The sequence below is a fragment of the Rhodamnia argentea genome, chromosome 5, assembly GCF_020921035.1.
Source record: "Rhodamnia argentea isolate NSW1041297 chromosome 5, ASM2092103v1, whole genome shotgun sequence".
Classification (NCBI taxonomy): Eukaryota; Viridiplantae; Streptophyta; class Magnoliopsida; order Myrtales; family Myrtaceae; genus Rhodamnia; species Rhodamnia argentea.
In genome coordinates this window covers 30,249,325-30,275,044 of record NC_063154.1, presented here as the reverse complement: position 1 = coordinate 30,275,044, position 25,720 = coordinate 30,249,325, and the positions used below count along the sequence as shown (strand labels likewise).

Sequence of the window (25,720 nt, the reverse complement as noted above, 5' to 3'; positions counted from 1 at the left end):
TTTTTTCTGCTTTTGTTTAGGTTTTCTTGAGTGTTTTCTTTGCTTTTGATTTAGAATTTTATGCTTTGCCGAAATTTAAAATCTATAAAGGTAGAAGTTTCCAATTGATTACATCATTAGAAGCAAGAATATCAAATAAATGGGTTAATAAGTCAATTTGGGTCGAATCATTATGACCTGTCCCAAATCCAACCGACACTACCCGTTGGACAGGTCTAATCATTACCATTCCAAATAATCGAGATAAAAACATGGATTTAATAAGTAATTAGACATGCTAATCCAACAATCATCGTTGGCAAGAAAAGTAATCAATTTTTCCATATGAAACGAGGTATTTTGTTTTCGCTTAAAGAGACGATTATGAGGGCTCTCTATCAATGAGCGTGCGGAAATTTGAAAAATGATATGCGAAAAGTCAATATTTGTTTTCCTCTAATGGTAAACATTAAGCTAGCCCAAGTCTAATATGCCAATAAGTAGAACCTTCTCACAAATAGTACTATTCAATGTAAAAACCAATAACACGGCCATTTTAGAACTGTGAAGAGAATCAGACAATAACAAAATTATGGCATTAGGAAACCCAACTATTTCTAATTTATGACATGAATCGAAGTCTCAATATGATAAATAGGAAAAAAAAAAGGTACAGAGTGAATACTAAGATTTGGATTTTACGATACTTGTTCCTTAGGAAACTGAAAGCAAAAGGAGAACAAAGGAAAGGTAGAAGAGGCTTGACGAACAAGAAAAAAAAAAAGTTACTTTCTTTTGCACTTTGCTATTAATACTAAATCTCAACCGTTGATCATCAACTTTTCTAGCAAAGCACTCTCCATCAACGAGGAAGATATTGTCTCTGCTAGTCATCGAGTCTTACTCTCCTCCTTCGTCACTCAATTCTCTGTTTCGTTCTTGCTCCCCTTCCTTCATCCTCATTTGAACTGAAATCTCTTGGCGTTCTTCATCTCCTACCGTTCTTGCTCTGTTTCTCTCTTCTCCTCATTGGCACTCAATTCTCTGTTTCGTTCTTGCTCCCCTTCCTTCATCCTCATCTGCACTCAAATCTCTTGGCCTTCTTCGTCTCCCATCGCTCTTGCTCTGTTTCACCCTTCTCCTCTGCACAACCGTTCTTCCTCCTCGGCTTCTTTTTCTTCTTCTTCTTCATTATTATTTGCTACTCCTTTTCATCACTCTCTCTGTTTTCGCGCTCTTTGTTTCGCAGACAAAAAATCAAAGAAAAATGTCTGCCGATTCTGCCGTTTCAATTGCGTGGGATCTCTTCAAGATCGTGTTTGTTCCCATCAAGCATCAGTTCGCATACGTGCTGTGCTCCAAGAGATACGCCGACGGTCTTCGGAAGGAAGTCAGGAATCTGGAGTACGAGGATGTGAGGGTCCGCAATGCTGAGGAAGAGGCCAGAAACAATCTTCGGAATGTCCACGAATGGGTCCCAGAGTTTCTGGCAACTGTTGCGAAGGCCTTGCAGGAGGCGAAGGACCTGTTGGGCAAATTCGAAGAGGCGAGCAAGAATTGCTGCCGCGGGGCTCTTCCTGACCCCATTTGTCGCTATCAGTTCAGCCGGGAGGCCAAGCACAAGACCGATGACATTCAGAAACTCATTCAAGACAACAGTAACAGGGAGATCTCCTTCAGCCTTCCTGCTCCGGGGAATGTCACTGCTCTGACTCCGGGCAGGAGAGAGGGCAAAGAAGTCATGCAGTCGACCACTGTGACGGCCTCTGCTTCTTCTGCCTCTACTGCGATTAAGGACGATGGTGTCTTCAAATCCAGAGCTCAGATCATAAGGGACATCATGGACGCTCTTGCTGATAACAGCAACCGAGTGGTCGGGGTTTACGGGATGGGCGGGGTTGGCAAGTCCACCCTTTTGGTGGATGCCGAAAGGAGACTAAGGGAAGAAAAGTTGTTCGACCTGGTTGCTAAGGCCGACGTGTCAGAAAATCCAGACATCAAGAAGATTCAAGGAGAGATTGCGCATGCGTTGGGCCTTAGTGACATAAAGAACGAAGATATTGTCAGCGTGCGAGCGGAGCTTCTGCGCACAAGGTTGGAAAAGGAGGAGAGGGAGAAAAAGAAGGTGCTCATAATACTGGACAACTTGTGGAAGGGGCTGGACTTGAGATCAGTCGGCATTCCTTGCGGACACGACAACAAAGTCATAGGGTGCAAGTTGCTGTTGACGTCGAGAAATCGAGATGTTTTGCGAAGGGAAATGGGCTGCGACAGGGACTTCCTCCTTGGTGAGCTGCAGGAGGAGGAGGCAAAAGAATTGTTCGAGAGGATTGTGGGGGACAAAGTTCCCGTTGACGAGTTCAAACCCTTAGCGGATGAAGCGCTCCACAAATGCGCAGGTGTGCCTTTCCTAATTCTCGCAATTGCAAAACGTTTTAAAGACGCTGGTTTATCTGAATGGAAGGACACTTTGAAAAGAATCGAGATGTCTAAAGATAAAGGAATCAATGATGTGATAAATAAGATGTTGCAACTGAGTTATGATGATTTAGAAGAGGAGGTGAAGTTAACACTACGGCTCTGTGTTGTTTATGGTGTGTCCGAGCCCTCTCTGGAAAATCTGGTGAGGTACGGCGTGGGTTTGGGGTTATACGCAGAATATAGTAGCATCGAGGAAGCTAGGAATAGGTTGAGCTCAATAATACGGACTCTTCAAGCATCTTCCCTTTTGCTAGAGAATGGAGATGGGGACAGTTTTAAGATACATGATTTGGTTCGTGAGTTTGTTGCCTCTGTCGCTTCAAGAGATCTACCTCTTCTTGTGTTGAAAGAAAAACAGAAGTTCGTAACAAAGTTGCCAAAGGACAAGGTCAATAATTGTAGGGCGATATGCTTTCCCTACGTAGACATGATTGAGCTTCCCAAAGACTTAGATTGCCCTGAATTGCAGATGTTTTTGTTGTTCACAAACAATGAATCTCTTAACGTTCCAGATTCATTATTTAAGTCTATGAGGAAACTCATGGTCTTAAGTCTTACTGGGATACATCTCGCTCGTTTGCCTTCGTCGTTTCAGTCGCTGGTGATCTTGCACACTTTGTGTCTTCATCGTTGTACGTTAGACGATGTAGCCATTCTAGGCGAGCTAAAAGAGTTACGAATTCTTAGCTTTATGAGCTCCAGAATTCGGCGATTGCCGAAAGAAATTGGGCAACTGGTGGAGCTCGGGTTGTTAGACTTAAGCTATTGTTTTTGGCTTGAGATAATTGAACCGGGTGTGCTTGGAAGCTTGATCAATTTAGAGGAGTTGTATATGGAGCGTATCTTTCATCGATGGAATGCCGTGGAGCAAACTACACCAACTAATGCCTGTCTGATTGAATTGAATCGCATGGAGAAACTCCGCACTTTGCATATGCAGTTTTACGATCCGAACGTGCTTCCGGGGGATCTAAACCTCGAGAAATTGACCAAGTATGAAATCCAAATAGGATATTGGCCGGGGTTGCTCAAGTACAAAGGATCGAGGACATTGGTGCTCACTTTGCATAAAAAAAGTGATGTTCTTCGAAAAGGATGCATACAAAGCATCTTAGGCAAAACTGAGAATTTGTTTTTGCAGTGGTTGAATGAAATTGAGCAAAGTATTTGCGCGTTATCCAGAAAAGGTTTCTCAAAATTAAAGCATCTACAGATCGAGGATAGCCCCTCCGCCCATTACATCCTCCAATCAACATCCCATACAAATTTTAATACGTTGGAGTCGTTAATTCTCAAGAATCTCACCAACTTGGAGAAAATATGCTATGGACATATCTCCTCTAAGTCCTTCGGTGCATTGAAAGTAGTCCGGGTTGAAAGATGCCACAATATGGAATTTTTATTTCCTCTTTCAGTGGCGAGAGAACTTCTACAGCTAGAAGAGGTTGAAGTTGTCAATTGCAGGACAGTGCAGGGGATTGTAGAAGCTCATGATTGTGGCAAATGTGAGTTGCCTATGTTGCGTGTGTTGAAATTGCGTGGGTTGCCAAATATCAAGAACTTTTTCACCGCCGAGACAGCTCCTTCGAGTAGCACATCAGGCGACCCAACAGGCACTCAAATTGCATTCTTCAACGGGCAACAGGTAACTTTCTACCAAAAGAATAATAATTATTTTCTTGAGTTTTACGTCTTTGCTAGTTAGATGTACTAGAGATTATGATGCTTATACGTTCATGCCTTCTCTGTAATTAGGTAAAGCAATCTGCCATTTCTCTTAATTGTGTAAAAATCCAACTAATTGTAGGAAAATCCACGTAAATTTAGCTTGTGATGGGTTCTGAGTTATTTTCAAGTTTCATGCTGCGAGTATATCTATGTTAATAGTGGTTCATTAAGCATAGTATGGGGGAATATCGGCATTAAAGTCCTTCCATAATTAAAGTAATGTCTAATCTTTTGAAAAGAATTCCATCGAATTTAGTTTTCAAAATTTGTTATCATTCACAAAACCTATAAATATAGGTGACTTTCTTAAAAACCAATATGAAGAATGGAAACGAGGGCTGAGTTTTCAAACAAAAGCAACTATGCTAATCTTTTTTTTTTTTTTTTGTCAGAATTGCTAATCTATTTTCTTTCACAATCGAGTGACTTCCAATGTTGCTTACCCTTTTGAATCAATGCGGAACAATGTATATGGTTCCACTTTTTATGTAAGCGAAGTTTTAGTCAATTTACGAAATTGTGCCCAAAAAAGAAATTGCAAAGTGTGATTTGATTAGTCTACGCGATGAACTACATTGAAGAGAGGGAAGACTTGATTTAAATTTAGAATCTGGGAGAGATAAGTGAATATTGTTGGGTTTGCAAAAATGAAAAGAACATGTAAATCCATTGTTCGGCTGGAATAGAAGTAGCTCAGCAATCAAATTAAGCTCTCCAATTCAAAGTTGTTTGCCCATGAAAAGACTGGAGAAAGTTCCAGCTGTTATTCTCTCAAATACTTAAGGAAATTAGAAACCGTATTAGTAAGGAGATCTTTTTACTTCTCTTTTTTTACTTTGTGCAGCTTAATAATCCCCCTCTCCCCCTGGCACTCATCTATATTTAGATCGGGAAGTTCTTGAAATTCGTAATCTAACTCTATCACCAATTCCGTAAGCAAATATCGCAGGTTGCCTTTCCGAGATTGGAGACATTAAAAATCACTGGCTTGGATAACCTCAAATATATGTTTTCCCCATCCATGGTTAAATCTCTCACACAACTGAGGGAACTAAGCATAAGCTATTGCGTGAAGATGGAGACGATCGTTACGGAGGAAGAAGGATGGGGAATAGAAACATCAGAAACTCTGGCATTCTCGAATTTAATTGATTTACACCTACAACATTTGGAAAGTTTGACGTGCTTCTCTTGCCAAAAGTGTAAGATTGATTTTTTCTTTCCGTGTAAGATTGATTTTTTCTTTCCATCACTGAAGATCTTCCTGCAGATTGATTCATATAGGCAATACGTATGGTGACAATTTTTTCATCTATGAAAAACCAAAGACAGGTTCACGAGAAGCTCGAAGTCGGGACCGCGTCAAATCATACTCCCGTGCACTCTTTAATCGAGAGGTACATGATTAACGTTACATCAAAATATTAAATATACCGGAGACAAAGGGTATTTTGGTTAAAATATTCTAACATAAAATGAGTAGCACACAAGCGTAAGTCGGGAAGACCGCTGAATAGGACGACCACAATCAACAGCAATCAATCTGCCAATATCGAATAATGTCGTCCTTTTTGCTCTCAAATAATTCTTTTTGCATTTTCAACTGTCCTTCATGGTTAGGACGACCACAATCGATGGATCATGATCGTTAGGAAGACCGCTGCTACTTCCATGCGTTTCCTTGTACCTTGTAATTTTTTTTATTTTACACCAATATATTGTTCAACTTTTTATTTATGTGCTTCTAGTTTCTTTTAATGAATTCTTCCCTAGTCTTACTCAATTTTGCAATTTCCTTGAAGATGTTCGTCCATGTTAGTAATTGAAATAACCATCTCTACGTGATGTTACAATTGCTATAAATAGTGTGGGGAAAAGTACACCAGAAGTGCCATAATTTTTGTACGGCGTTCACTTGAGTGCCATAACTTTCAAAACGTTCACTTAAGTGCCACAACTTTTAAAAATCGTTCACTTGAGTGCCATGTTGACGTGGCAGCCGGAAAACCTGACGTGGCGCTCGGAAAAGTTACCGTAGCACGCTGGAAAAGTTACTGTAGACGCCAGAAAGATGACGTGGCACGCCGGAAAAGTTACTATAGCACTCAAGTGAACGATTTTACTCCGACGTAGCACTTAAGTGAACGATTTTTGAAAGTTATGGCACTCAAGTGAACGTTTTGAAAGTTATGGCACTTAAGTGAACGCCGTACACAAGTTATGGCACTTCTAGTGTACTTTTCCCAAATAGTGTGGTTTGGTTATTTGTGGGAAATAAACTAAACCGAGAGTCGAAAAGATTCGATGTAAATTTAGAATCTATAACCGACCAATTTGATTGTATCATAGTTATATGAGCATATTCATTAGACAATAGCTATGCGTATTATTTGAACTTGTTGGGCCAAAATTTGAGGTTGAAAGTATTGTTGGGTCTGCTTTGTTATGTAGACGGACAAGTAATGCTCCACTTGGTAACCCATTTCCGAAGGAGAAATTCTTCGGATGGAATTCTTTTACTCCTTTTTTATGTTATTAGTTTTATTTTCCTTTTGTCCAACTTAATAATCCTCCCTCACCTCTTAGCCACTCATCTATTTTTACATCTTCGAACTTCGTGAATTCCTAATATTGTTGAATAACCAATATCATATGTGAATTCGTCAGGTTGCGTTTCCTAGCCTGGAGACATTAAATATCTTTGCAGTGGGCAACATTGAGATGATATGGGACGAGGAAGTATATTTTCAACACCTGAAAACTCTCGATGTGTCATTTTGTGATGGGTTATCTCATATTTTCACACCAACAATAGCAAGAAATTTGGTGGAACTCACAAAATTGAGCATAAGCAATTGTAAAATGTTGACAGAAGTCATCGTTGATGAGGGAGGTGAAGATGGATGGGTAGTTGCTTTCAAACAATTGAAGTATTTAGAGCTTCAAATGTTGACGGCGTTGATACGTTTTAGCTCAGGTGGATACACTTTGAGGTTCCTTTTGTTAGAAGATGTCATTGTGACTAGATGCCCCAACATGAGGTTCTTCTCCGAGGGATCGATAGAGGCACCAAAGCTAGACGGAGTACGAGTAACTAAACGAGAAGTGTGGTTTTGGAAGGAAAACCTCAACGTCACCATCCAAAACATGTTTGAAGGAATGGTATGCCTCGGTTACCAATCTCTGTGCAATTGGATCGTTTTGATCACAAGCATAGTAATTGCTTTTTGCTAACTAGACCTTCAATGCTTGTTGGATGCATTTTCTTACAGGCAACGATTGTTGGAGTAAAGAAAATGCGAATGTCTATGTACCCCGAGTTGATTGAAAACCGGCACAGCGAACTTATTTCCATCGAGCCATCTTGGCAATTAGAATCACCGATTGTGGATAAATGTCCATCACTTTTTAATGCAATTTCATCCAGATTGATGCTTGTTTTAGACAATATGGAGACATTGCAAGTGCGTGATTGCGAGTTACTAGAACAAATATTCGATCTTAAAGGCCTGGAGGATGTCGACAGCACTCGGATGCTGCCTTCCTTTAAGACTTTGGACTTGGTCAATTTACCAAAGTTGAGGCGAATATGGAACGAAGATCTTCAAGGAGCACTGCCCTATAATTTTCTAGCTTGTCCGACCATTTATAAGTGCAGCAACTTGAGACACGCTTTTACTCCATCGATGACTCTGTGCCTTGCCGGTCTTCAAAGGATGGAAATAAAGGAGTGCGGTCAGATGGAAGGAGTGATCGCAAACGAGGAAGGGCAGGGAAGAGTCGTGGAGAAGATTACATTCCCAAATCTCCTCGTCATGCAGTTGGAATGCTTGCCCAATTTGACTAGTTTTCTCTTGGGGAAAAATCATATGCTGGAATGTCCCAACCTGGTAATTCTAACTATTGCCCATTGCCCCAAGACGAGAAGTTTGACTTGGCAATCTTTGATGGAGAATGAGCTCGGCACCCCTTCACTTTTCACTCCACAGGTTGGTCTTTCAAACAAATTCGTTTTTTGGCATTTCATTTGCAATATATTCACATAGAATTGGACAATGCACAATACGTGCCATGTCCGAATATAAATGCTACATTAAATGATCGTAGTTTCAGTCATCAGTGCTTTGATCATATCTAATTAGACTCATGTTTCCTACCAAAACAAAGATAACCAAAATATTTACCTTCCCACCGTAATCCAAGATAACATCCGTGGATTTCTAGGGCAAAACAATTCAGACATCGATAGATATGTATGTATTCAAAATCGTCTAGTTATAAGTAAATTTCTAATAACCAGTAGAACTCCCCTACTTTGTGCGGATTTGGGTACATAATCCTTTAATATTTACGACAAAAGTTAAAATTTTATAATCCTCAACATGTATAACAATGATTTGTACATCTCCATATCTTTTTAGAATTGTTACTTTTGTTATCGGCAAACCGGAACTCCAAAATTTAGAGGAGAAGGCGTTTACTTTATAATCAATGTTCTACTATACTGATTATAAATTAAAACAAAATACCCTTTTAAAATTCAATTGTCATTTTATTGATTCGATAGAGTTTAGGAGAGGTTTTCGTCAAAGTTAAATAACAAGCAATATACACGTGTCCACACGCTCTATTTAGTGAAGATTAAAAATCAATTTTCAATTTTACTCTGACAGAATTCAGCGAATACAAGCCAACATCCTTACCAAATTTTAATTTACATCACTTCTTGAAAAGACAATTAATACATGCCAACTGAACAGGCTACTCTTTTTCCCCCTTCATTTTGGCCTTTGTTGCGGATTGTATACAAGTTTCAATTATTGTTTTCTTTTCTGATGGAGGAAATGCTTGTGTTTTTCCTCATTTTAATGTTTTTGCCCCAGATTTTTTTTATTATCATCCGGGAGTCGGACGTTTCATCATAACGAGTATCTACACATTTATTCGATTGTGAATCATAGGAGTTATTACTAATTATGTATTTACTTGAATGTCGTTTATTTATCATACATGAGTTGTCCCGTAATAATAGGTAGTTATCCCCTACATTGCTGAAGTATTTCAAAAAGTCATCGTAATACTCAATTTTGATTATTAACGATTTTAGGGAAGTGTGGAAATAGTCAGTCTGTTTTTTTGGTAGTGACAAGTCCGGATTGCGTTAATTTCATCGTAAACAAAAATAAAAAATAAAAAACGTTTGTCCATCCTCGCTTCTCTTGGGGATCATCTAATTGAGGTTGATATCTTTGAATTTGTCTTTTTCCATTGTTGGGGGACTTGGGGTTGATTATTAACAGTATACTCGGCCTTAATCATCAATCAACCGAATAGAAAGCACCATTCAGCCCCTCCCCGTTTGTGTCACTAATACGCTCTTGAATTTTTATGATTTGTGAGAGTTGGGCAAGTTTAGAAATTCCTTCTTTGTGTTCGTAACTTAATGTAATGATATTCATTGTGCCATTTTTTCATAATATGGCAGGTGCAATTTCCTCGACTTTGGCGGATTGTTCTCTCCCACATGGACAATTTAAGCAAAATATGGACCGACAATCCTCTAGAAACTGTCACTTGTGACCAATTATGGGAAGTGAAGGTTCATAACTGTAAGAGCCTTAAAACTCTGTTTCCGCATTGGTTGGCTACGAGTCTAAACAAGCTTTGGGAACTTCAAGTAGAGTCTTGTGGGCTCGAGTTTATAGTCTCGAGTGGAGATGATACTCCGCACTCCACTATTGCTCAAGTTCTTTTCCCGAAATTGACCTCTTTGGCGTTACATGATATGCCACAACTCAAGAGCTTTTGTCCTAACTTTCCTACTTTAGGCTGGCCATCCTTGGAGGAATTGCGAGTGACTCACTGTGATAAACCGAACATGCTATCCTTTGCGGCACTTACGAACAAGTGGACTCGGAGAGACCACGAACAGGACCTTTCAAACTGGGAAGCACACTATTCATTTGAGAGGGTATGACTCCTACAGCTCTTTCACAGTTTTTTCCTAAAACGCATTCGCTAATTTTATGTCCATTGCATAGTCACGTCATTACGTATCGGTTTATCCACAACATAAGACATGCCTTTTTTAATATTGTGAGTGTACATTTTGTCTGTGGAAACCCATAAGAAATTCCATTCCTTAAAATTACAAAAATAATTACATATTGTTGTTGGCACCATGCGATGTTCCTCATCTAATCCAACCGAAATTTGTGTATTCTGGTGCTCCGTGCTCCTTACGGAAGCCAATAATTAGACATCCGGTCCTCTCCATTCTTGACACGTCTCACTAGTGAATTTTCTACAAATTCTTAAGAGCATAAATTTAACAGTGGAAAAAACTTTAGAAATTTAATTCACTATATTCTAATTTTTCTTCTTTCACCGCGGATTATATCTCACATCCACTACATATCCATGTCACATGATGATACCATAGAAAATCCGAAGCCTTTTAACTGTCAATTCGTAGACAACATAACATATCTCTAATATCATAAGCACAATTTTAAGTTTGGGGACCCCCATATATTTTAGTTACTATGAGTGCATCTTGTTATACAAAATTCTAATAAAAGACAAATTTGGTGAGCTAGGTGGTTTTGAATTTAAAATCACTCTACCAACTTAACAGTACCAACCTCCACATAATAAATTTTCTTCAAAAATTCAATACGGATGGTTGTAGTGGAGCACTCGATCACAATTGTATTTTGTATCATGACTTTAAAAGCTTGAGACTTGTACGCATCGCTCTTGAGATCTATTGAATCATAAGAAAATGGCCACCTTCCATGCTGACATCCGACTTAGGTTTACCTTTTTATAACACATGACTCATTATTGAACCTTTGTTGAATTTACTTCTCTCGTTGTATTGACAATTTGACAGGACTTTCCCAACTTACGGAGACTTTTATTAGTCGATAAGGATATCCATAGGATACAGGATGGGAAATTTCGCGATGACATCTTTGGCAAGTCAAAAGCACTAACATTGGCATGCTTTCATAATGAAAAGTCTGTCTTTCCTCTCGGATTCCTCGTAGAGAGATTTCAGAATCCGAAAAGCCTTGAAGTATTTTGTAGTTCTTTCGAAGACATATTTCCTAACGAAGGATTTGTTGATGAGAGAAAACAACCGGTGATTGAAAATTTAAGAGAACTTAAGTTGAGCAAGCTACACAAGTTAAAGCATGTGTGGAGAGAAGACTGTTTAGTATCGAAAATTCTTCAGAGCATCAAAACACTTAAGGTTTGGGATTGTCCCGATTTGACGATACTATTTCCAGCCGTGACATCCTTCCGGAATTTGACGAAGTTGGAGGTGAAGAATTCCTCTGGATTGGTACATCTAGGGACAGCTTCAGCGATCGCAAGTTTGGTGCATCTTGAGGAGATGACTATAATAAGATGTGAAAGAATGAAAGAAGTAGTGGCAAAAGATGAAGATGGAGAAGGAAAAGTGATTTATTTTGAGAAGCTAGGAAAGTTGACACTCAAAAATATACCAAGCCTAGAATGCTTCTCCTCAACCACAAGTTGCATCTTGAAGTTTCCATCCTTGTGGTGGGTTGAAGTGGAAGAGTGCCCCAAAATGAATATCTTTTCTAAGGGTAAGCTAAGCACACCAGAACTAAGTTATGCGTCACTGTTCAGATACAAATGGGAATGGACCTGGGAGGAAGATCTCAATACGGCCATACAAAGGTTATCTACATAAACCAACGCCACATGAAATCCAGTAAGGCCCAATTGATGTGCATTCTCATCCATCTGTTTTCCTCTTGCCTCTCTGCTTCTCAAATCGTCCGACACCAGAAGGAGCATCGTATACGTTCTGAATTTCTTCATGTTCTTAAAGTTTGTCACTGATAAAAAAAGGGAAGGGAAGGGCAGGTGCTGCGACGTTGGAAATGATTCCTCCTCTTTAAATTCAAAGTCTATGCGCACTCTCTCTCTCTCTCTCTCTCTCTCTCTCTCTCTTCAAATTCCGCCCAAGCTTGAACTGCGAGCAACTCGAACATGGAGACGACGCGGAACGGACAAGCCAAAGAGGAGGCCGCAGCCGCTCGCGACGGCTCGATTTGCGGCTACGAGTCGCTCGATCGCCTCCTCCGCGACAATCTCAGCCCCCAAGTCTTTCAGGTCTTCGTTTCTCATTTGCATCTCTCTCCTCATCTTAACCATGAGTTCGTTACCTGATTAGCATACAGACAGAGAGAGTGAGACACGAGGCTCAGTGTCGTTTGAGCGGCACAAGCTCGCGAAGCAGTATCCGGTCGATTTGAATCCTTGTCGCTGTTGATCCGATTGACTTGGTGTGTATTTCTGGAGTGTTATTCTTCGATTGGATCTTCACCTGAGTTTATTAAGGAAATGAAGTTGATTTCATGAAATCTGCGGAATCAAAAACGACGAAGTTCGTTTTGTGGAAGATATTCTGGCACTGGTGCTTTTCTCTGAGCCTGATGATGATAGCATCTACAGATTTCGAATTGGTGCTAATCAGGAAAGCAAAGGCTGCATCGAGAAGGATTGTTGTAGTAAAATCTTGGAATGAAATACACAAAAATGATGTGGTCAGATAGTAGAATTCTGTTCTGCTCTGTTTATGTTGTCTCTCTGCTCGCTTTTGGCAATTAGAGTTATGGAAATTGCACAAGTTGCATATGCTTTGCTGTTTAGATGAATATTGATGTCATCAGTCAATCTAGGAGGATGTTTGATCTGTCCTGCATCTCACGGGTCTGCATATGTGGACATATCATTTACTAGTAGGAGCTGGACTTCTGTCGTAAAGGTGGATCTTAGGGATGTGGCCTCCCAAATCGCATGACTGTCCACTATTTTAAGTACAAAAAAAAAAAAAAAAATTATTACGAAATGTAAGGATAGACAGCTTAAAAGTCTTTTTAGAGAAAGCTGGATTTGATCAAGTAATTTAAAGTCCAAATGGATTTTAAATTGACACGGATCAACTGCCCATGAAAATATTTGTTGAGACAATTGAAATGACTCAGCAATCGGTCCCTTTCTTCTTGCTAAAGTAGAAAAAACTCAAAAAATGTCATTCCATTGTGATGCAATCTTACTTTGTTGTTAAATCTTGATGATATTGATTTCAGGAAGTCAGTCGTTTACTTAGTGGATTGAATTGTGGAAGGACTCTTGAAGCTGTTTCTCTGGCAGATTCTGCAAAAGCTCTCTCATCTGAATGTAATTTTGACGTACAGGTGATCCTGTGTTTTCTGTTTTTGTGCTGCTTATTCGATGTGGCAATTTAAATGCTGTTGCTAAGAGTCCTGGTCACTCTAGTCTGAACTGTTTCATGTACTTCAATAGCTTTTCGTTGGAGTTTGATAAAGACTCACTATAAGTCAAATAGATTCCTCATGTAAAACAGTTTTCTAGATAGTATGAAACTTGTCTTCTCAGCACATTCCTGCTTGGGGCATGTGGAGAATCTGAGTGCGTGCATAGGAAATACTTGCTTGTCATGGGTGAGATGACTGAACACCCTGAAAGGACTGAAAATGCTTTTTGGCATACTTGTCTCCTCCGTGAGCTAGCATAGAAAAAATAGATGGAAATATATAAGTCACATCATCTGAAAACTGAAAGTATCCAGGGCAATCAGTTTCAATGCCTTATGTTCCTTTTGGCGACCATGGAAGACAAAGTTCCTTAACTCCACCCAACAAACACTCACTTTATGATTGCCTTAATCCAATGTCACCCCAATAGCCTCTGAAGCAAGTTCCTCCAGCATTGCTCAGGCCTGCAAATAGGAGTTGAGGCCAACAAATGTTTGGAAGTTCTCTGAGGAACATGAGCAAAGATCTTCCAATGTGCGCTCCTTGTTCTCTTTCCAAAGGGGCATAGGGAGCTTCTATTTATAACTCAGTAATCTTTCATGTCTGCGATAGATAAAAGAGCACGGACCAAATAATATTATGTCACTGGGATTCATACATATGGTCCCTACTGCGGAAATATTTATTTAAAAGCAATGAATTGCAAATGTCTGGTCCAGATGTCCTTTGGCAATATCGAGACCTTATCATTAGGGAGGTCTTGCAGAGCATAAGCATAGTCCTGGAAATGAGTTCTTCCCAAATCTGTTTTAGCATGGATTCTTGGTTCTGAGTTTTTCCATGAGATGGAAGGTATGAGAAAGCGTGACTTTTATAGTCTTGTACCATGTTGGGATTCTATGGAGCTCGTGAGCCAATGGATAGAGAAACATGCAAACTTTGATGTAGTCAAATTATTCTAGTTGATTAAACTTGCTATTAAGGAAGCGAAGAAGTACTCTTTCATATTCTTTGTGGCAGTCGCTATTTGGTAGTTGTTTACTTTTATTGAAAACCATTACTGTCTTGGCAGGATCCTTTGGTTTTGATTTATTCTGACCAGTTTTGTGGAATCTTTGATCAATTTATTCTGGTTTTCTTTCAGGCATTTCGCTTTATGGCAGACAAGGAGTTATTAAGAGAACCCCGAGTTGTCAGAGTTGGGCTTATCCAAAACTCTATAGTTCTTCCCACAACTGCTTCCTTTGTGGATCAAAAGAGGGCTATCCATCAGAAAGTAAAACCAATGATAGATGCTGCAGGTGCTTCCAGAGTGAACATATTATGCTTGCAGGTTAGTCATGCCATGAAGCTTGAGCTATATGCTTTTTGGTTTCTCCTTTTGGACTTGAAAGACTGAAGTTCCACTATTGAACTAAATAATTTAAATTTAGGAAGCATGGATGATGCCATTTGCCTTTTGTACAAGAGAGAAGAGGTGGTGTGAATTCGCTGAGCCTGTTGATGGAGAATCAACAAGGTTTCTTCAGGATCTAGCAAAAAAGTATAACATGGTCATTGTTAATCCTATCCTTGAGAGGGATGTGAACCATGGGGAGACTATCTGGAATACTGCTGTTTTTATAGGCAATCATGGCAATATTATAGGCAAGCATCGAAAGGTCAGTGTAATTGTTGCGGGCCCTATGTTCACTGTATCCCTTTGAACTCGTGATATTTTTAAGTTTGATGATCGCATTTCACAGAACCACATCCCCAGGGTTGGAGACTTCAATGAAAGTACCTACTATATGGAAGGAAATACTGGGCATCCTGTGTTTGAGACTGCTTATGGAAAGATCGCTGTCAATATTTGTTATGGGAGACACCATCCTTTGAATTGGTTAGCATTTGGCTTGAATGGTGCAGAGATTGTGTTCAACCCTTCCGCAACTGTTGGTGAACTTAGCGAGCCAATGTGGCCGATTGAGGTATTTACAAATCCCCATCCTATGCTTGATTCATTGAACTTGTGCTATGAATTTATATTGGTCATTGTTCCTTTTTTGATAGATTTCTGGAACTTCTGTGTTATGCTTACTGGCACAAAGGTTACCATGACCTTTTTTTTTTCCTTTCACAAGAAGGAAAAAGAATTGAAAATAGTAAGAAAACAACTTAAAGTCTTATTGCACAAAGTCGGAGCTTATCAAATAATTGTAGATTCAAATGAACTGACTTGATTATCGCCTCAGTTAACTGTGTTTAATTGTAAAATCAATTTGAAGGCCCGAAATGCTGCCATTGCCAACAGTTATTTTGTTGGATCAATTAATCGGGTAGGAACTGAAACATTTCCCAATCCGTTCACATCAGGCGACGGGAAGCCACAGCACACAGATTTCGGGCACTTCTATGGATCCAGTCATTTTTCAGCTCCAGATGCTTCGTGCACGCCATCACTATCCCGTTACAGAGATGGATTGCTGATCTCGGACATGGATCTCAACCTCTGCAGGCAGCTGAAAGACAAGTGGGGATTCAGAATGACTTCTCGGTACGAGCTCTACGCTGATATGCTCGCTCAGTATCTGAAGCCGGACTTTGAACCCCAGGTCGTATCCGATCCCTTGCTGCATAAGAAGTCCTCTTGAGTTCTTGATTCACAATAATATACATTTAGGGATGACTGCATCGAAATAATGTTTACTTTCTGGACTTGCGGCACACGTTATGTCTGTATATATATGTGTTCCATTGTTTGACGAGTTGGATTATAAATAAAATGAGAAACCTTCAGAAAAACGACTTCTTTCCAAATCTGTAGTATCACTTCTTGACTCAAATATTTGCAATCACAAATGTTGATCCCAGTATCGACACGAATTGGATGGTAACTCAATCATGTAAATTAACTTGTGTTCGATTAATCTATCTACCTAAGCATGAACTATCTAGCTGAAAGTGTCATTGATGCTGTCGACATAAACCACGATTCAAACTTTTGCGTTCTTTCTATTATTTGATAAATAGAAAGAGCAACATGTATGGAGAGTGAAATTTACAAAGCTACGCACGTGTTCGAAAATGATGCTCCACATTGCTTTGTCACCTAGTAAGAACCAAAAGCTCCCTGCAAAAAGGGTCAAGTATATGTGAGATTTCATCGTAATCTTGAAATTTTTGTTAGGTGTAAACAGAATTGTTGACAAGATCGGGTGTTAGGCATGTCTCAAAACTTTAACATCACTAGATTGACATTTTCATAACACGAGATAGTTTTGTGTTCTTTTTCACGATGATAGACTTAACTGAACTCCGTTTGTGTTTTCAACCACAGAAGGCATGATCTAGGTATGATATATGAATATATGCAAAAAATGAATAAAAACAACCATAGAAATTATTCGAGAAATTCAAATCTGACAAATAAAGACTCGCGACTAAAAAGGACTGTACGTGTCCCCCAAAAGTCATAATCCTAGCGAATGCATCATGGATATCTCGAACTATGAGCAATACTAGACATCTTAAAGAAATCTTGCTAATCCTCCAATTGAGTGGCGTGACAGTCTTTTGTTCATTAAATGGGACGCACTTGTTTCAACATCCAATAAAAAACCGCCACGTTGTCTAGTAAGACAGTTTTAATACAGTTTTTTGGTGCTCTTAAAACTTTCTCCAACTATTATACCCGAGCAATCACACTTCGGCATACCAAGGCGAGCATGGACACAAAGGCACAACCAATCCCACCGGGTCCACCCAGTTTTTCCGGCTGCACTAGGACTTGGGTTGGACTTTTTCCGCGACGGGCGGGAAATCGGACCAGTTTCGGTCCCCCACCCTCCCATCACCTGATCGGATAGGCCACGGTGAGACCCCGATGGGTGGGAGATCGGGCCTGCCTTGGTCCTGAACCCGACCACCACCGGATCACATGGGCGAGAGAGGAGTCGCCGTTCTTCTTTTCTCTGTTCTTTGTTGAAAGAATGTCTTAAGCGATAACCTCCGGAAATAACGTAGTAGCGTTCTTTTATTATGTTCCAAGAAGATAACTTGCCTTTGGCAGTTTTTCCAACTGGGTATTGGGCTGGGTTAGTCCATCTTGGGCGACCCACCCATCCATATAACCCAACATCAACTAACATGCTCGCTCGGTATTTGAAGCTGGACTTTGAACCCCGGGTCATATCTGATCCCCCGCACGTTGGGCTAGTTTGGACGAAATTCATAGCCTGGACTACGCAAAGCTAATTGTTTGGATTAGGAAGTATCAATGTCTGGTTCTAAAACATGAAGATTACTTGGTATTTATACCCAAACTTGGTTGCTTTTAAAGTCAATAAAGAAAGAAGCTTCCAATTGCTTATGGCATTAGAAAAACAATATCAAACAATGTCTAATTTATGACATGAATCGAACTCTTAATATGCTAAATATGAAAGTTTATGGGCTAAGTAGTTGAATCAAAAGACACGGAATGATTAGATAATACTTGTTCCTTACGAAACTTAAAGCAAAAAGGAGAAAAAGAAGAAAGGTAAAGAACTCTCACAAACAAAAAAGCACAATCAATAATTTGCGATTGATTGCTGCTCACGTAGGGAATAATTCCAAGTTTCCACATTGCTTTCCCTTCTATTTTTGCCATTCATCCATTACGTAAGGAACATCCGGCGTCCTAATACCAAATTGTGGGATCATTGGCTCTAAATCTCAACTGTTTATTATCAACTTTTACCGCAAAAAGTTGGTGTGTTTCTTTCTCTTTTGATTGCTCTTTACAGCTTGCTGTCTCCATCCACAAGAAAGGTCTCTCTCGCTAGCCAAAAAGTCTTATCCGACGAGGACATCTCATGACTTGTTAATTTGTGTCTCTGACAATGACTATAATTTTCTACATCCTATGAGGCTTATGAAGATTAAATTCGTGTCATCTCCAAATTTGGTATTTAATCATGTATAAACATGTAAATTTGTGTAAGAAACTGCTGGTCCTAGTTAGTTTAGATGTCAACGTCATTGTGCTTAGCATGACTCTAAAGCTTTGGTTTATCCTATGCTTATCATTGTACTTCACTATGGAATCAGATTTCATCTCTATATGACTTCAACCAATATAGATAGAATGAACAGAACGTATTGATGACTCAAGTATTTGAAACCTCTGAAAGGCCTCCTGCCAAACAGGGTACAAACTTCTTAAGGAGATCCTTCTGAAGTTATATGTATACAGCTAAATTTTGTTAACAAATGTTTTATTTGGCATTTGTGGAGAACGCTGATGCTGAGTGAAGAAGAAACGGTTTCGTGGATATTGCATGAAAGTCGGTCTTTCATAGAACGAAGGAAGCTATTCTGGCTATTTAGAATCATTCCTTTCAACTATTAGAGCAAATCCTTGGAATTAGTTTATTATAAAAGGTGCCAATCAGGAAAAAGCAAAGCAAAGTTCGCGGAATTAAGACGTTGCTTGCGCTAACACACACGTGGGACCAGTACCTTTTCAAATAGTCGTAAGAAATATACGGGTTGAGGACTAATTTGACATTCTAGTCTAAAAGTTGTGGTTGGAAAAAAGAAATTAAACGGCTTGGATTTTTGCATACGAAATCACTCTTCTTTTTTACTTTAAGGGATGATTATGAGGAGCTATCTGTCGACAAATCCATAAGAATTTAAAAGATAATACATGAAATGTCAAGACAGGGAATATGGTGTCTAATTATTTCAAGCGATCTCTTTTTAGAAAATATTTTTCAAATCATTCATTTTCCAAGAAACAGACGGAGCCGAGAAAATTGTTAACAAAGTCCTAAACCTTTCGTACTTTTGCTAATTTAGTTCTAAACCTTTTAAGTTTGCCGATTCGATCCTATTCCTTTTCACCTTTTGCCGATCAAGTCCTACAGGCCGAAAATCACTAATATGGCTTCGTTGACGCTGACGTGGATAAATTATAATAAATGTTTAACAATATTATTAAAAAAATTAATTTTTTCTAGTATTTTTTTTTTTCTGATTTAGGGTTTAAAGCTGGAAGCTTGCCAATTTAGGGCTAGTGGGGGCTGACGACCCCCACCGAACCTTGGGCGAGGGCTACAAACCCTTGCCTATGGTGAGAGGGCTTCATGGCCCACACATAGGGTTCGACAGGGGTCGTCGGCCCCCGCCGGTGCTTCGTCCACCTTTGGGTAAGGTCGACGACCCCTACCGGTGGGGTCGTCGGCCTTCAAACCCTGAATTAGAAAATATATATATTAAAAACATCAAATTGTTTTATAAAATTATTAGAAATTATTTTAATTTGTCTACATCAGCATCGGTGGTGCTGCTTGGGACGACCGGCATTCATGTCAGCGATTTCCTACCAATAGGATTGAATCGGAAAAAGGTGAAAAGGTTTAGGAGTGAATCGACAAACTTAAAAAGTTTAGGACTGCATTGGCAAAAATGCGAAATGTTTAGGACTTTTTTGATAATTTTCCCAACGGAACCTAAGAAGGTATGTCTTTAGTTTGTTATGCTTTTGTTTAGGTTTTATTGAGCCTTCTCTTTAATTTTAGTTTATAATCTTTTGGCATGCCGAAATCAAAAGTCAATAAAGATAGAGTTTCCAACTGATCACAGCATTAGAAAAAGAATATCAAAAGATGCCTAATTTAGGACAGGAATCGAAGTCTCAATTGAATTAAAAGGTAGGTAATGATTTCATAATGCTTGCTGCTTTCGAAACTCATAGCAAAAAGAAGATACGGAAAAGGTTGAAAGCCCTCACCAACAAAAGAGCACAATCAACAATTTGGATTTCATAATACTTGTTGCCAACTTAAGGAATGATTCCGAGTTCCCAAGTAACTTTCCTTTCTACTTTGGCCATTGAACCATTACGCATGGAATGATATGATAAATGCTTGCTGCTTCTATAACTCTAATAAAAAAGAAGAAACGAAGAAGTTAAAAAGCCCTCACCAGCCAAAAAGCACAATCAAGATTTAGAATTGATAATACTTGTTGCAAACATGGGGAATAGTTTCCAAGTTACTTTTCTTTCTACCTTGTCCAATAAACCATCACGCGGGGAATGATTTGATAATTCTTGCTGCTTTTAAAGCACAAAGTGAAAAGAATAAATGAAAAAGGTCAAAAGCCCTCACTAGCAAAAGAGCACAATTAATGATATGGATCTTATAATGCTTGTTGCTAACGCAGGGAAGGATGCCCAGTTTCCAAGTTACTTTCCTTTTAACTTCGGCCATTAAACCATCAAGCAGGGAATAATTTGATAATAATTGCTTCTTCTGAAACGCAAAGCAAAAAGAAGTAACGAAAAAGGTTAAAGCCCTCACCAGCAAAAGAGCACAATCAATGATTTGGATTTGATAATACTTGTTGCTAACGTTGTGAACGATTCCAAATTTCCAAGATATTTCCCTTTCTACTTTGTCCATTGAACCATCACGTAGGAAATGATTTGATAATGGTTGCTACTTCCGAAACTTCTAAGCACAAAGAAGAAACAGAAAGGTAAGATCCCTCACTAGCAAGAGAGCACAATGAACGATTTGGATTTGATAATACTTGTTGGTGGACACAGGGAATGATTTCGCATTTCCAAGTTACTTTCCTTTCTGCTTTGTCCATTGAACCATCACGCAAGGAATGGTTTGATCATACGTGCTACTTCCGGAACTCAAAGTAAAAGTAGAAACAAATAAGGTAAAGTGCCCTCTCCAGCAAAAGAGCACATTCAACGCTTCGGATTTGATAATAACTTTTGCTGGCGTAAGGAATTATTCCGAGATTCGAAGTTACTTTCCTTCCTACTTTGGCCATTGAAACATCATGCAGAGAATAATTTACAAAGCTTGCTGCTTCCGAGACTCAAAACAAAAAGAAGAAACGAAAAAGGCAAAAGCCCTCACTGGCAAAAGAGCAAAATCAATGATTTGGATTTGATAAAACTTGTTGCTAATGCATGGAATAATTCTGAGTTTCCAAGTTACTTTCCTTTCTACATTGGCCTCGAACCATCACGCAGGGAATGATTTGATGTCTCTTGCTGCTTCCGAAACTTAAAGCACAAAGAAGAAAAGACAAACGTAAAAAGCCCTCACAAGCAAAAGCACACAATTAACGATTTGGATTTGATTATACTTGTTGCTTGTTTGAGGAGTTATTCCGAGTTTCCCACTTACTTTCCCTTTTTCTTTGGCCATTGAACCATCATGTAGGGAATGATTTGCCGTTTGAATTACTAAATCTCAGCTAGCGACTGTCAACTTTGCTAGTAAAAAGTGGTTGGGTTCTTTCTCCATGGGAATATTGTTCCAAAAATCCTAGACCTATTGTGCATTGACTAATTTAATGCTGAAACTTTCACTTTTGCCAATTGAGGCTTAAACCTTTGCTCGTTTTCCCAATTGAGTCAATTTAGCCAATTTTTGCTTTAAATCGCTGACATAGACACCAGTCATCTTATATGGCACTGCCCGGGCTGAAGTGGAAATTTTTTGCATTTTTTTTTTAAATTCTGATTTTTCATTGTTTCCTATTTTTTTTTCTCGTTTTTTGTCTTTGTTTCCTTCCAAGCCCAATGAGGATTATTGGCCAACCCTCGTTGGTCGTAGAAAAGGATCGGCCAACCTTCACCTGTGGTCGGCAAGGTTGGCCGACGACTCTCACCGCACTTGGTAGAAAAGAAAAAGGAAAAAAAATTAAAAATTATTAAAAAATTCAATTTTTTATTAGTTAAAAAAGTTATTCATGTTAGTGCCAGCCATCCTGTGTGACACTATCGGCGTCCACGTCAGCAATTTCTTGCTAAAATTGATCGATAGACTTAATTGAAAAAATATGAAAAAGTTTAGAACTCAATTATGAAAATTGAAAAGTTTAGCAATGAATTGGCCAAAGTGCAACAGATTTAGGACTTTTAGGATAATTTTCCCCTTTCTCCATTGATTTCTCTTTCCAGGTCTCTCTCTCCTTTCACAAGGGAGGTCTGTCTCGGTAACCAAAAAATCTTATCCTCACACTTGAGGAGGACATCCAATGATGATTCTACTTTGCTCTGGATTTTGCTATAAAAAAAAAAAAAAACTTAGGAAACTGGATGAGAATTATAAAATATGTCATGAAACTTTTCTCTTCATTTATGATTTGCTAAATAAATTTGCAATCTTCAATATTCTTTAAGATAGACCTATTTCCACCCCTCCTTGACTCGGTAAACAACTCTTATGATCGCTTGTCCAAAATAACCTTCCATGTTAGGATACAAGTTCATTCACTCATTCACCCTGATTTTTTCTCTCCCGTCTCATTTCTTCACCTTCTATTTTCACTGTGAACCCACCAAACATCCTTTTATGCTTGAAAATCAACAATCATTAATTAACTATACTTTTTCTCACTCATATTTTGTTTCCCACTATCGCCACTTCTTCGCTTATCTTCTTTTTAAATAATGACCGATTTCATTTTGCAATATTTCTGAGTTTGTAAATTTAGTCCATAAAGTCTAACTTTGCTCTTACCTTCCTCATCTTGCTCCCTCTATTGCTCTTACCTTCCTCATCTTTACAGAGAAATTTTGCCCCATCCGAGGTACGGCCTCGTGCTGTCCCATTGTTGCTAAGATTAGTAGAAAAGTTACTTTAAATCATAAACGTTTTAAGCATGTAGAATTTTCTATACCAAAGTAACAAATTTAAAAATATTAAAAATTCAATCGATAATAATTTAGGAAGAAGAGGGGAGAAGCAGTAGGGATAGTGGGAAACAAAAAATTCAAAGAGCGGTCCTTATATTGTAATTTACCATATGCACTTATTCCTCATAAACTAGGTAGTTATTATGCAAAAGGTCCTTATCGACTTAATTACAAAAGTCCGGCCAAAAAAAAGTAATTACAAAGAGAACGTCCTTCATTACTCTAATAGTCATAACTTTGTTTTTGTTAGAAATTATTCATTACCTTTTCAAATAGTCGTAGTTTTTTTTTTTGGTAGAACAAATAGTCTTAGTAAATGTATAAATATAGGACTTACGAGTAATTTGAAATGCTAATGTGACAATTATGGTTGGCCAAAAAATTTAAACAACATCAATTTTGAGTTAATTTTGCTTGTCACTTGAAGAGATGATTATGAGGGGCTTTACAAATCAATGAAAATGAGAGATGTAATAAATGAAAAGTCGAGACATATTTTCAACTAATGGTCAACATTGATTAGATATGAGGACCTAACTTAGCCCAAATCTAATGTTAATAAGTAGAACATTATCAAAAATCTCTATTCAATATATAAAGTAATATCTCTGCCATCTTACGTTTTGGACCTACTTCTATGTAAAATCTCTATGCAATAAATAAAGTAATAGCTCGGCCATTTTACATTTTGGACCTATTTCTATGTACACAATTCACAAATTATGCTGCAATTGTTGTCCTCTTCAATTAGCTTAGATATAATACACTACATCGAAATATTTGTATTGAATAAGTAATAGGTCGAGTTAACAACTTTTATATTAAGAAGATATTTCTTTAGTTTGTTCTACTTTTGTTTAGGTTTTCCTCAGTGTTTTCTTTGCATTTAATTTAGAATTTTATGCTTTTCCGAAATTTAAAGTCTATAAAGATAGAAGTTTCCAACTGATTATGGAATTAGAAGAAAGAATATCAAATAATGTGTAGCTTGTGACATGAATCAAAGTCTCAATATGGTAAATAGGAAAATTTAACGGTTAAGAAGTAGAATCAAAAGGCAGGGAATGATTTGATAATACTTGTTACTATTAAAGTCAAAGCGGAAAGAAGAAAAAGAGAAGGGTAAAGAGCGGTCACCAAGAAAAGCATAATCAAGATTTGCACTTGATAAATACTTGTTGCTTATCTATGTAATGATTCCGAGTTTTCAAGGTACTTTTCTTTCTAGTTTTGCCATTCAACCATTATGCAGGGAATGATTTGGCATTCAATAACTAAATCGATGGACTGCTGGTACTAAATTTTAGTCGTTGGTTGTCGACTCTTCGACAAAAAGTTGCTGCATTTCTTTCTAAATTGGTAGCTCTTTGCAACTTACTCTCTCCACCCAAAATGAAGGTCTCTCTAGCTAACTAAAAAGCCTTATCTCACATGTGAGGAGGACATCCAATGACGTCCTCATTAAGGCTCCATTCATTTCACGAAAAATAAGGTGTTTCTAGAAAATATTTTCCAAAAAGTCATTCTAGGAAAATGGAAATATTTTCCAGTATTCGGCTGAAACCCGAAAATGACTTGAAAATATTTTTAGCTATTCGATATAAAAAATTGGGTTTGATTTTCCTCTCCATGCACTCCTCTAAATAAATTTAATTTTTATATTTTCTCTTTCTTATATTTGTTTTAAATCCTAATATTTTTTTTTTCATTTTTTCCCTTTTATTTTTTCTTTCGTTTTCCCCTCTCCTTTAGCCGGTCACCGGCATCGGGCGAGGCCAAAATGCATGCTGGTCTACATAAACATTTTCAGTTATTATGAAAATTTTCAGAGATATAAAACTTAGGTATGTCAAAATGCATGACCAGTGCAAATTTAGATTAATAAAAAAAATAAAAGGTAAAATTTACCCGATTCATTTTGAAATTACATTTTACCTCGAGTCAAGGTAAATGAATCTTTGCAGCTATAATTTGTCTTTTCTCAAACCAAACTTTCATTGTGCCCCTAACAAGAGGGACGGCAAGCAATTTATGTTGTCAATGTGTTGCACATACAACGACGGCCCAATTTACATTCCGATTTAATGGGTGAAAATAGCGTGAGCCTTCTTTTATATGCAATTCTTCCTCAGAAACTTGGCAGTTATTATGCAAAAAGTCCTTATCAACTTAATTACAAGGAGAACATCCCTCTTGACTTTAATTAGTCATAACAATTTATTTTTGTTCAAAATCAATCATTACTAGACTTGTCAAAATGGGTCTAAAACTCATTTAATAACCCACAAGCATTTAAATGGGTCATAAGTAGGTCATGACAAACTTAGCATAACAAATTTAGCAGGGCTGCATATTGGGTTTACAAAACAAAGGGGCCGGCCAACATAAGTGGGTTAAAAATGGGTCCATTGTGAATCCATTTGCAACTCACTTAAGAGACCTCTACCCTTTCTTTCAATTTTCTTTTTACTTTTTCTTTCTTTTAGGTTTCTTTTTACTTTTCTTTCTTTCTTTT

At 38.2% G+C, this 25,720-nt stretch overlaps 3 protein-coding genes across 3 annotated transcripts in view; all 3 read left to right on the top strand.

The window, feature by feature from the left end:
- The first annotated feature begins 957 nt into the window (after positions 1 to 957).
- Positions 958 to 25,720, top strand: part of LOC115733903 (disease resistance protein At4g27190-like) — a 56,381-nt gene continuing 31,618 nt past the window's right edge. Inside the window, 1 exon segment of the mRNA XM_048279783.1 lies at positions 958 to 1,103. The gene's annotated coding sequence lies outside the window, so the exon portion shown is untranslated.
- LOC115733172 (disease resistance protein At4g27190-like) lies at positions 1,100 to 5,628 on the top strand. Its single transcript, XM_048279402.1, has 3 exons — positions 1,100 to 4,105; positions 5,138 to 5,390; positions 5,521 to 5,628. The coding sequence occupies exons 1-3, from the start codon at positions 1,247 to 1,249 to the stop codon at positions 5,595 to 5,597; spliced, it is 3,189 nt and encodes a 1,062-aa protein (XP_048135359.1). The 5' UTR covers positions 1,100 to 1,246; the 3' UTR covers positions 5,598 to 5,628.
- LOC125315172 (beta-ureidopropionase-like) lies at positions 12,169 to 16,225 on the top strand. Its single transcript, XM_048279409.1, has 6 exons — positions 12,169 to 12,339; positions 13,320 to 13,427; positions 14,653 to 14,841; positions 14,942 to 15,169; positions 15,254 to 15,478; positions 15,776 to 16,225. The coding sequence occupies exons 1-6, from the start codon at positions 12,217 to 12,219 to the stop codon at positions 16,139 to 16,141; spliced, it is 1,239 nt and encodes a 412-aa protein (XP_048135366.1). The 5' UTR covers positions 12,169 to 12,216; the 3' UTR covers positions 16,142 to 16,225.

What these genes read in the sequence shown, in the direction of transcription:
- LOC125315172 (XM_048279409.1), top strand. Translation starts at nt 12,217, where the DNA reads ATGGAGACGACGCGGAACGGACAAGCCAAAGAGGAGGCCGCAGCCGCT. An exon ending in TCAGCCCCCAAGTCTTTCAG is followed by an intron (nt 12,340 to 13,319) that starts GTCTTCGTTTCT and finishes TATTGATTTCAG; the next exon opens with GAAGTCAGTCGTTTACTTAG. An exon ending in TTATAGGCAAGCATCGAAAG is followed by an intron (nt 15,170 to 15,253) that starts GTCAGTGTAATT and finishes CGCATTTCACAG; the next exon opens with AACCACATCCCCAGGGTTGG.
- LOC115733172 (XM_048279402.1), top strand. Translation starts at nt 1,247, where the DNA reads ATGTCTGCCGATTCTGCCGTTTCAATTGCGTGGGATCTCTTCAAGATC. An exon ending in CATTCTTCAACGGGCAACAG is followed by an intron (nt 4,106 to 5,137) that starts GTAACTTTCTAC and finishes CAAATATCGCAG; the next exon opens with GTTGCCTTTCCGAGATTGGA. An exon ending in GTGCTTCTCTTGCCAAAAGT is followed by an intron (nt 5,391 to 5,520) that starts GTAAGATTGATT and finishes AACCAAAGACAG; the next exon opens with GTTCACGAGAAGCTCGAAGT.